The sequence below is a fragment of the Pecten maximus genome, chromosome 3 (assembly GCF_902652985.1).
Source record: "Pecten maximus chromosome 3, xPecMax1.1, whole genome shotgun sequence".
NCBI lineage: Eukaryota > Metazoa > Mollusca > Bivalvia > Pectinida > Pectinidae > Pecten > Pecten maximus.
Window position 1 is genome coordinate 20,747,178 of NC_047017.1, and position 12,797 is coordinate 20,759,974.

The 12,797-nt window shown below is 36.1% G+C and overlaps 1 protein-coding gene and 1 long non-coding RNA gene across 2 annotated transcripts in view; one reads left to right on the forward strand and one right to left on the reverse strand.

Annotated features, from left to right (window-relative positions):
* The first annotated feature begins 1,104 nt into the window (after nt 1–1,104).
* On the forward strand, nt 1,105–2,252 carry LOC117323537. The gene is made up of 2 exons (XR_004531759.1): nt 1,105–2,012; nt 2,044–2,252. It is a non-coding gene; the product is annotated as an uncharacterized LOC117323537 (long non-coding RNA).
* LOC117323536 (protein phosphatase 1 regulatory subunit 14C-like) overlaps nt 1,832–12,797 on the reverse strand; it is a 48,621-nt gene continuing 37,655 nt past the window's right edge. Inside the window, exons 4-5 of the mRNA XM_033878810.1 lie at nt 6,746–6,787; nt 1,832–6,337 (exon numbers count right to left, since the gene is read on the reverse strand). Coding sequence (XP_033734701.1) covers nt 6,296–6,337; nt 6,746–6,787 — 84 coding nt within the window. The 3' untranslated portion in view covers nt 1,832–6,295. The remainder of the gene's footprint in view (nt 6,338–6,745; nt 6,788–12,797) is intronic.

Sequence of the window (12,797 nt, forward strand, 5' to 3'; positions counted from 1 at the left end):
CCATGTGGCCAGTCCAACTCAAAACTTCTTTCAGTACTTCCATTCTTGAAGTGATGACAAAGATCAAGGTCACAGTTACTATGAATAGAATTAAATATCCCTGCGATTTGACAGTATAGCGGGAATTATTTGTCTCAATTGACACTGTACGACGGTCGTGCGTTGCACGGGGTACGTGTATGGGTACGTACATGTGGTAGTGTAGGGTCATATTCTAGCTGCCATCTCAGCAGTGCGGACGAAGCAAAATTTGTTCTTATAACTATTTCGTTTTCGATCTTGGACAGCTTTGTTACTCGGTAGGTTTTCCAAGTTTTGGTATAGCTATAATGGCTTGTTGTAATAACGTTTGTCCTACGTTACCCCTAGGTTTTCCTGTTATGGGCAATAATTGTTTCCCACCAACTGGATACAGATTTCCGGGGGCTATCTCCGGTTTTTTCTGGGCGACAGGTGTTGAACTGAACATGGGGAGTTGTTTGTGCATCATAGTCATACGAAGCTTCCATACAGCTATTGTTCTTGTGATCATGTGGAGCCAATATATTACTGGTTATCAATGGATGATTAAACACCGACTGCTAAATTCAGGCACGCTAGTACGGTAAATTTATATTTGCATTTGTGTTGTTATTTGGGATGGGGTGGAGAGAAGACAAATTTATATTGTTATTTGGGAAGGGGTGGAGAGAAGACAATCAACTTCCTTGCAATAGCATGAGTTTCCTTGGGGCAGATCTAACTCAAACTTCATAGTGCTTTCTTATTGAAAAGTGCTTGCTTATTCATGATAAACGGTGATATGGGCAAATGGCTTCTTGATGATTACTGGGTATGGAGAATATATAGCCATATGGTGGGGCCTATACTGACCTGTCAGTGCTCTAGATGTGAATTATGTTTTTTGCAAATTTTCACAAAATGACAGGCTGTTGAACTTGTATCGGTGCACTTTATCATACTCTTAAATGCTTACCATCAAATATGAAGTCTTCTATATGGTAGAAATCCGTGTGGCATTCTCCCATCAACAGATACAGCTAATGCATGTCAAAATGATTCTGATATATTGTAAATCATTTAAAAAAAGTTTTAATTACAATTTTAAAAGATTTTTATTTTTCAAAATCATATACATTGTTATGTACAACTGACAAACAAATTTCAATGTATTGCTTACAACCACATATCATGTGGTTAAGTGTAAAATGTTATAACATCACAATAGATGATGAATAAAGAGTCGAGAAATAAAAAGGATATCATGTGCACTACATACATAACAGAAATCTAACAAAACAGGCTATACCAGGAAGACTAAAAAGTGAGATCAGGAGTTCATCTATGTACACAGTCCAGAATGTTACTACATATCCAACCTCACACAGAGAAAATCTCTTGTGTAATAAGAACATTTCCTATTTTCCCTTGCATAATCTATAATCCATCTCTAATTTCTTTTCTGTTTATTATTTAAGTAATAATTTATCCCTTTATAGTTGCATATTCTAACGCAAAAACATATAAAAATCAATTTTAGATTGTATTCTTTTCAATAGGAATGACAGACCTTGCTACACGTTATTACAATATCTGTTGGAAGGAATTTCTTTTGCACCTCCACTCATTAATTTCTAAGGTTGGGCACCCTCCACTCATTAATTTCTAAGGTTGGGCACCCTCCACTCATTAATTTCTAAGGTTGGGCACCCTCCCACTCATTAATTTCTAAGGTTGGGCACCCTCCACTCATTAATTTCTAAGGTTGGGCACCCTCTACTCATTAATTTCTAAGGTTGGGCACCCTCCACTCATTAATTTCTAAGGTTGGGCACCCTCCACTCATTAATTTCTAAGGTTGGGCACCCTCCACTCATTAATTTCTAAGGTTGGGCACCCTCCACTCATTAATTTCTAAGGTTGGCCACCCTCTACTCATTAATTTCTAAGGTTGGGCACCCTCCACTCATTAATTTCTAAGGTTGGGCACCCTCCACTCATTAATTTCTAAGGTTGGGCACCCTCCACTCATTAATTTCTAAGGTTGGGTATCTGGTTGCATGGCATACTCTATCATATTTCTAATCATTTGGTGAGTAGTAATGATATAAAAGTATTTTGCATAGGAATTTTGATATTTGGTTGTTTGTGCCTAAAAGGAAATATTGCCTTTCTTCTATATCATATCATCAAACTAATAACTAGATCTGTAAATGGAAATAAAACCTTAAAAAAAAAAGAAAAAAGAAAAACCAATTCAAAGCTGTCCCAAAAATTCTAGTACCCTTCACCCCTTAAACTGTACATCAGATTTTCATAAGATTTTACAACAAATAATTGAAATCTTCAGAGATATTTATGGACAGGATATTCACATCACTTTCAGACGTAAAAAGATTAATGCATGCTAGATTAAGATAATCTTGTTATTAAACTGAAAATAAAATATTCATAAAACCAGTGAGGAAAGCAATGTACTTATTGAACGTATATACTAAATAATCCTACTCGTTTCTATCATAAATTGCCTTATAATCAAGACAAAATATTTGGTCCCAAACTAGCTTTGCAAAGTCCGTTGTACACGGCATTCGTTTTTTGTTGTACAAGATCAAAGTCTCCAGATCAGGTGTAAGACAATTGACAGCCATTAAGGTTACTAGCTTGAACCACTGGATACGCTTATGGCATTACAAGTGACAATTCCTTCATTGCTATCCTAAGTAGGCTATAGCCAATAGGGGTTAAGAATCGAATGTGTAGAAGACCTTCACAATGTGTAGCTGGCAAAAATGTAACGCATACATTAATTCCAAAAACAAAGATCATAAATAGTCTAGTCTAGTATTAAATTAAAAAGTACCAAAATATGTTGTTCTTACTCAAAAACAGCATAGCTATTCAATAATATACACTGGGGGATATATAATATACATATATATCTATTTAAAATCAGAAACACTTAGAAAACTAAAACCTATCATCACCAGTTCATATCGATTAATAAATATAATTTTTTTACATTCATAAAACATGTATATTGACACATGATCAGCATATAACAGAGACTGAAGTTATACCGTAGTTACACAGTCGACTAGCTTATTTCTACTCACACACAAAATACGCATGTGGCAAAGATTTTTTACTCCTTTGAAAATCTGGAGTTATCTCCCCTTCACCAGGAGTAGATATTTTTATAAGAAGTTATGATTCCAAAATTTGTTTTTTACTGATAAAAAAATTCACAATCCAAAATACAAATTTTATTTTCGTCTATGCACATTACAACAAGCACAGCAATGTTTTTGATTTTGTTTTATATGAAAATTTCATGCATGTTGGATAAAAACATATTCAATATGAGACACAGCGTTGACAGACTAGAAGATATAAGATTATTAAAACTAAATATAAACATGGTAATTTTCAATGGCAGGTCATAATACTAATAAATCATTAGAACGAGTAGTGGATGCTGTCAGATGATCATTATCCAGCACAAACACATACTACCCATAGTTATAAGTTAGCTTTACAAACAAATGAAAAATCCCTGAAATATGCTAGAGACATGAAAACGCAATTGTGCCTGAATAGTTATAACATGATTTTTTTCTACACCTTGTGATAGACACCATTCATCCTTTACATCAACCTTAACTTCATTTTGACAATTTCTAATCAGTTCTTGTTCTGACAATGGCATAATGCTATGTTATATTCTTCTTCAAATAAATAAAGAGAGAAAAGGGTTTAATGATTAAATGCACTGCTCAGTCAAATGTACAAGATGATATTCAGCTGACTTAAGCCAAGAGTAGTAATTATAATACAGCATATATATAAGCATATATCTACGTCCTTACAGAAATCTCATTGACTGTTGCAAATATGAAATCAAGGGATGTTTTGGACGGACAACTTCAGAGGCCCAGGTCTTTAAATCTTGTCACCTCACCACTAAGTTATATGATGCCCAGGTCTTTTAAATCTATCACCTCAACAGCAAAGTTCATAATTTTTCTTTAATTTCCCAATCACCACCCCAAAGCAGAAATCATAGAACTGTATGTAAAACTATAGCAGGAATCAGCTAAACTTACACAATCAACTTTCTCTTTATGTAATGCAAACATGTCTTTTTTTTATATTTGAATTATTGTATTCAACCTAGTAAGTGCACAGTGCACTTACATATCTTAACGAAAGGGATTCACTTTCCTGTGATAAAATCATTAACAGAGAAAAATTTTCAATATCAAGTCGGGTTAAAATAATTAAATAACCTAACATTTTATCAGCAGAAGTGAGGTAAGCAAACTTCTAACTTAACTAAAAGCACACCAATCTCCTATCCCAGAAAAATAGGTAGGAGAGCATTTATCACACTTGTCATCAGGTTAAATAGTACAAATTTTAGCTAATTAAGTTTAGAAGAATCAGAAAAGGAATGCACAGTGTCAGCACTGATTAATTACACACAGCAACTTATACTTGTATACAAACATAACTACAAATGTATATTAACTAAAGATTACATTATTAGTCAGACTTGAAGGACATATAAATATATCTATTTTTATACAATGTATCTAATATAACTTGGTCATTAAATGTTGATTTTTTTCATTTCTTCTTTTGGTGACAGGAAATTTGTGAATTTATCATTGAGATATCATATTGCTTTATATCAACTTTACTTGGTTCATTTTCTTGCTAAAAATATTGTGGAACAGTCTATTCAGATCAAACCATACCCAGAATACTATCCATCACATACTACCCGTTGTTGTAAGACTAATTTCAGAAAACTCATCAATTTCCTAATCTCCAACACAACATATAAAACTGTTTCTTCAACAGTGATTTCACTAAATATTTTACACTAAAAACACCTATCATCTGTATTATGTTTTACATATTACATAAAAATGCAAAAACTAGGTCAGACTCCTCCAAGTCTAAAATGGTAAGGAGAAAAAAAAAAAACCAAATTATTAATCACCCTTAACATAGAATAATATTGTTTGTTTTCATATTAGCTTCTTCATCAGCAAAAAACAAGTTTATTTGAAATTGAGTTTTCTTGAAAGTTCCTATATTGGACAGAATATAGTCCATTAGATATACACATACACTGTCTTAGATATCAACACATTCTTTCTGTGAAAGGGTTATAAAGGATTACACTTAAGGATTACACTTAAGGATGTATGTTACTTCCTTTCTCAGATATCTCTTTTACCAAGAATTCCATTTTAATAAACCTTAAAATATACATAATGAGTAGTTAAACAGACTACATATTAGGGGTGAATCAAATCATGGATGAACATTTAAACAGATTAATAAAGAACACATGTATTGATAACATGCAGGAACTGTGTATTTTTTGACAATACTAATTAAATATGTTAAAGGGAGGTCACTGTGAGTATAATGTGTCAGATGCCATACATCCTTAAATGAATCAATTCTATATGAGTAAAGTCATTTCAGGAAATACTTTGAGTTGACAGATCATTATCAGTATTTGAGGTACACTCACGAAATAACATTAGCTTCTTACCAATTTTTCTTCTTATACAAAAACTGCATACATTGGGACATAGAAATTGAACATGAGGTCATCAGGCTAATGTCTCTGTTAATTCAGTACTGCCAGGACAACACACGTTACAAGGGGAGACAAATTGAAAAGCCTTTCTGTCATCCCTGAGATGTAACTATGTGAATGATATTTAACTTTGAACACTGTAAAACTAGACTGTATCTCTGAATTCAATTCATACACTGAACTTTTGACGGACGTTAATGAAATTAAATTTCTACTTCAGCAAAATACCATGATATAAACACTTTTCTTCTGTGATATGTGACTTCTTTTTTCTTAAATAAAAATAAAATTTGACATTTACAAACCAATAAAATTTTGTCTAGTTAAGTAACTACACTGAGGATCTTATATAAAGTTGTATGTGGTGAGTTTGGTGAGGACCTGTTCACAGTACACCACATACAGCATAACATTTCATTTTAAAATCATCTGAAACATCAAATGATATATTTCAAAATATTCAATGTCGGATGTACGTGGAATAAGTATGAAATGCTGTTGACAGAAATCAACTTATTATGAAATGAAAATATATGAAAATAATGATTTTCCAATCAGCTCCGTCCACACAAACACAACCCGACTGTCCAATCAGCAGCTTACATACTCCTCACATGTCGTGTGATTTGACCATGGGATGAAGATGGCGGTTGTTTCCATGACAACCACTAACTATTACAAAGTCTTTGCTTTCTCAACAAGGGCATCTATAAATTTCTGAAAGAAAGAAAATAAAGAAAACATTCAAAGCAGTTATCTATATGAAGGGGCCAGTTTTATGGCAGTTTATATATTGATTGAATATCAGTATATTATATAAAGGACATTGTATACATACAACTTCTGACTCACTTTAAGCTTGTTAAAGGAGGTGTTAAAGATGGATATTTTAAACGATTCTTTCACACCCCTTGAGTGTGAACTCTGTGGAGTAACCCAACTTTGCTTGTTGTTAAGACGTTAGAGAATTGAACCTCTGTTTACTCAAGAAAGTAAATTATATGGTACCAATCATAGGGCACAGCACTTTCAGAAATCGTTAACACTTTTCCACAATGGTTTGTATGACTACTTTTTAAAACTAGTATCAAATTACATTTTCATTTGTATCATTATTTAACCTACCTTTAAAACTTCAGGTGCTTTCTTGGCTTCAACTAATTCTTTCTGTAAATAGAAGAGGGAAACGATCATTAGTTTCCTCACCATAGTATCAAAGTGTCTTAAAAGCTACAAATGTTGACAAGTATCACCATACAAACACAGGGTATTTCTCACAGTCTAAAACATCTGCATTATTCACACGTACGCTAATGTAAATGACTGTGGGTATATAACAAGCACCTGTTCACATAACCCATTTAGACCTGCCTTCATCGCTCATTGGACTACATTACAATATCTATTTTATGAGAAGTTCTGAGTTTTTGGGCTTTTTTTGACGAAATTACAATCTAAAAATATAGTATCAAACAAGCAAACAATCCTAAGGGCTTGTGTGTACATCAATGTACAACAAGTGAATTCATTTATGAAGTAAATTGAACGCAATGATTCAACACAACTTCATTTTAGAAATATATATTCTGTACATGTATCTTCTACATTGACAGTAAGGTTTATTTGTATTGCCTCAATCTTTTCTGGCTTGTGTGTCAATATACATGCCACGATTGAGTGATTGCTAACTTTAAGTGATAGTATTGTACCTAGGTATACAGGGAAGTGTTGATAACAACATTAGGACTAATGTATACTCATGACCTTCAGATCAAGTACACCAGGTTGAGGTAGGAGATACATGGCCTGAAAGAAAATCCGACTGGCGAAAACATCTTACACATGTAATGATAATTGGGACGTTTTGTGTCTCCTCTGTCATCATTAAACTGTTCACAATGTAATTTGTGTGTAGTATTATTCGGAACATTTTATTTATTTTTGATATCCATCCTTACATAAATGTTGACAGAACCATGTCAATAACCAAGATTCGGACACACTGTTGTAACAGCTATAGGTAAGGATATATATGTATATACACGACTCTAATGACATTCATGACTGTCAATGGCCCCTTTAGGCCTTGACAAGACTGCAATGACAGTTCTGACTGACCAGGACTACTGCTACTCAATAATCGTAAACTTTTGTCCGTCCATTACTTGGTACCATCAATGAACAACTCTACAATTTCTAATTTTGTACTCATCAGATGGATCTTTATTCCAGTGGTTCTATTCCCCATCATCTTCCTCCCATTTAATAAACTCGTATAGATTTGGTGAATTTTACACGAGACAAAAATAATATACAATATGCACATGTACATGCTTGAGAAGGGCAGATGGTGCAAGTTTCGAAGCACAGCAGTAATACAGCTGTACTCTCTATTAACTGATATTGAACCTGTTATAATCATTAAAATGTTTGATAGTTTTAGCATCCATGTCTAAACAGAATTGTGAAATTCTTACCTAACTGATACAGTATCTAAGTCTAGGTTAATGATTCAAGTTATTGCCATCAATCTCTACATGATGGGGAGTTGATTAAGTACAGTGTACTACCTACCAGGGCACAGAGGACCAGGTAACACAGTACCAGTGATCAGGATCTCAAAGCGATACACACAAATATCGAATCTACTATAAATACTGTTGATTCTTAATTAATTAGTCATATATATATATAATTATGGCAAGCTGGCATGACTGAGTTTATGGGGCCATGAACAGGAAGTACATCACACATGAACTGAGGTGATATAAGTTAATGAAGAAGCACTGTACTGGTGTAGTTCACAGTGTTAGGTACAAAGTTAACTAAAGTAACCTAATTACTTCTGTAAATATAAATCAACAATCCTAACATCCCTGGTGTTATGTAGGATAGCTAGGAGTTGAACTAGGTACACTATACCCATGATGTGGGGGGTGTACACTTTGTATATAGGGGCATGTACATGTGATATAAGGGGGATATTAACATCACAGTTAATAGCAGCTGCTAGCCCAATTTCAAGAATGATGTTTTAAATCTTTTCCCCATATACATAGATAATCAAGTTGTACCAATAATGGGGTTTATACCTCCACAAGAGATTCCATCTTCCTAACCTAAATGTCAGAACAAGATCCACACGACTCGGATATATCCCGTACCAGACAGGGTGGACTCCACCAGATTTGCCTAACAGCCTGTATAATCCTTCAATTTCTCTACCTGAAGATTTCTTGTTTATACAGATAACATCTGCATTCTATATGCATACCATTAGACAGAACACCAACTCCAATCCTAGACTGAGTGTGTATTTTGGCCCAGTTGTTTGGATTACGGTAACCAATAATAGAAACGATTACATGTATATATATTGCGGACAAATACTACAGCTCTTCACAGTATATTCTGTATTCAAACATGCATTGATCAAATACAGGCCTTTTCATGTTATTCATCAAAGTGTTTGACAATTATTTCTTCGATATTCTCCAAACTACTTTTATATTTTAACACTGATCAGAAACTACAATACTATGTAGTCTATATATATACTACCGTACCAGGTAAAAGGAACAGAAAATTTCAGGATCAGTTTAAAGAAGAATACATACATGTACATATATGTAAAAGCTAAGAATCTAACCCTATATGGATACTGAGTAGCTTCCATTATCATTGTATATGATCCAGCTATGTAAATCCTTTGTAGTTTTTCATGTAATGTTGAACGGGGATTTATCTGGTGGGAATGAAAAGGCATTGAAGTATGAAGATAGATAGGGCCAATGATACGCGTGTTCACGGGTCATTAGAGTTCCAGGCCTTACATTTCAACACCAGGGGTTGTACGATATCTACACACCCTGTATCATGTATAGTAGCCACACAATCTGTAAGCCACCTGTCCAATTACAAAAAAAAAAAATTTGAATAGTGTATTTATATCCTTTATTGAGGCAGATACCTATATACCACACATATACATGGTATATTCACTCAGTTACCATTTCGGAGCTTGTATCATACTTTGTAAATGTTGTGATTAAATGTGACCCATGCCACCCATAAGAGGTCAAATGTGACTGACCTTTGACCCTTAACCTTGAACAATGAATTTGATGGTATGATGTTATGTTATGAACCAAATCCCATGAGGGGTTCTCAAGGTAGGTAATCGATTCAGAATGGGATGCTATATGGACAATGGGTAACAGGATAGGCAACCCCCATTTCCCCCACCCCCTCCATAAAAGTGTGGGTGCATAAAAAAAAAGATGTTTATACCACTAGAGCATATATTCTCAGACTTCCAATATATGGTACTTACTAGTCTCCTTTGCCCTGTTGTATAACTCTAACTCGACCTGATTGTCAGCCATAAAAGCATCACTCTCTAAAGCACATGGTGCCTGCCCACTGTAATCTACTGTTACCAGCAATTGAAGCTTAACATCCAACATAACATTCAAAGGTGACATCCTCTACCGGTTCACTGAACCATAAAACCATCAAGTACTGCCCCCATCCGACAGTCACTGAACCAACAAACTGTAACATCCAAGGCTACTTTAGACTAGTTCACATACGCCAATCAATGAATCATCAGTAGATACAGTGTGTGATGAACCCCTTAACATGGTCTAAATTACTGCACCAATAAACATATTCCAGTTGCTGAACTCATCATAATGAACCATTAGCAGTCAACATACATCACTCACCATACCACTGTCCACATGTATACCACTCATGGAACCATGGAAATGCCCTATATATACACAGGTTGGAGAAACCATCAACTTTGGTATAAAACAGTAACATATCCATACTCCAAGTGGCAAATTCATACTCCAAGTGGCGTATAATACCAGAATTCGTGTATTATACGCAAGTTAACGGTTTTCCCCAACCTGATGCAAGTCAGTGAACAAGTAAACTTGTCTCACCCACTGAACCACTGTCTACATATACCACTAAAGGAACTGCATGCAGTCAGTCGACATGTCCTGTACAAATCGCTGAACTACCCACTGAACCATGCAGTCTGTCGACATGTCCAGTACAAATCGTTGAACTACCCACTGAACCATGCAGTCAGTCGACATGTCCTGTACAAATCGTTGAACTACCCACTGAACCATGCAGTCAGTCGACATGTCCTGTACAAATCGCTGAACTACCCAGTGAACCATGCAGTCAGTCGACATGTCCTGTACAAATCGCTGAACTACCCACTGAACCATGCAGTCAGTCGACATGTCCTGTACAAATCGCTGAACTACCCACTGAACCATGCAGTCAGTCGACATGTCCTGTACAAATCGCTGAACTACCCACTGAACCATGCAGTCAGTCGACATGTCCTGTACAAATCGCTGAACTACCCACTGAACCATGCAGTCAGTCGACATGTCCTGTACAAATCGCTGAACTACCCACTGAACCATGCAGTCAGTCGACATGTCCTGTACAAATCGCTGAACTACCCACTGAACCATGCAGTCAGTCGACATGTCCTGTACAAATCGCTGAACTACCCACTGAACCATGCAGTCAGTCGACATGTCCTGTACAAATCGCTGAACTACCCACTGAACCATGCAGTCAGTCGACATGTCCTGTACAAATCGCTGAACTACCCACTGAACCATGCAGTCAGTCGACATGTCCTGTACAAATCGCTGAACTACCCACTGAACCATGCAGTCAGTCGACATGTCCTGTACAAATCGCTGAACTACCCACTGAACCATGCAGTCAGTCGACATGTCCTGTACAAATCACTGAACTACCCACTGAACCATGCAGTCAGTCGACATGTCCTGTACAAATCGCTGAACTACCCAGTTAACCATGCAGTCAGTCGACATGTCCTGTACAAATCGCTGAACTACCCACTGAACCATGCAGTCAGTCGACATGTCCTGTACAAATCGCTGAACTACCCACTGAACCATGCAGTCAGTCGACATGTCCTGTACAAATCGCTGAACTACCCAGTGAACCATGCAGTCAGTCGACATGTCCTGTATAAATCGCTGAACTACCCACTGAACCACTGTAATAAACCTCAGAACATTTAAGTAATACACAACATGATATATAACTCTTATTCATTGGAGATGTAACACAGTATTTGCAACCATAAAATACATCATCTGCTAATTTCTCATTTGCATAATATGAAGACTGAATGGTGATTACATACGACATCAGCGTTGGCCCCGGACTGACACGACGTAGCGAAATTGATCATAATTCTGATATCACAAACATCAGTGTGATCCCGATAGGTCAATATACCAGGTAATACTACCTCACTTTGAAATTACTGACATCACAAAATAAAATAAAATTCCAGTTTTTTATACTTCACTTACGTGAATTAAAATGGAGATCAATACCAAGACATGTCAGTTACTCATCACTGCCATATTTATCAAACTGTATTACTTAATAAGCTCATACATCTATTTATGTTCTGTAAAAGTGCTAATAAACACTACTTCACTGTCCTGAAATAAGTCCATTCCTACTTTGAAAGTTTATGCTTAATTTGGCACTCTGGACTTGTTAGTTTGGTTTTGCTCTCTGGTTTAACATCCTTGCAACAGCCAGTGTCATATGAGGATGGGTGTAAAGGAGACACCAACAGCCAGTGTCATATGAGGATAGGTGTAAATGAGACACCAACAGCCATGGTCATAGGAGGACAACTGTCAAGGAGACACCAACATCCAAGGTCATATGAGGACAACTGTCAAGGAGACACCAACAGCCAAGGTCATATGAGGACAGGTGTAAAGGAGACACCAACAGCCAAGGTCATATGAGGACAACTGTCAAGGAGACACCAACATCCAAGGTCATATGAGGACAACTGTCAAGGAGACACCAACAGCCAAGGTCATATGAGGACAGGTGTAAAGGAGACACCAACAGCCAAGGTCATATGAGGACAACTGTCAAGGAGACACCAACAGCCAAGGTCATATGAGGACAACTGTCAAGGAGACACCAACAGCCAAGGTCATATGAGGACAACTGTCAAGGAGACACCAACAGCCAAGGTCATATGAGGACAACTGTCAAGGAGACACCAACAGCCAAGGTCATATGAGGACAACTGTCAAGGAGACACCAACAGCCAAGGTCATATGAGGACAACTGT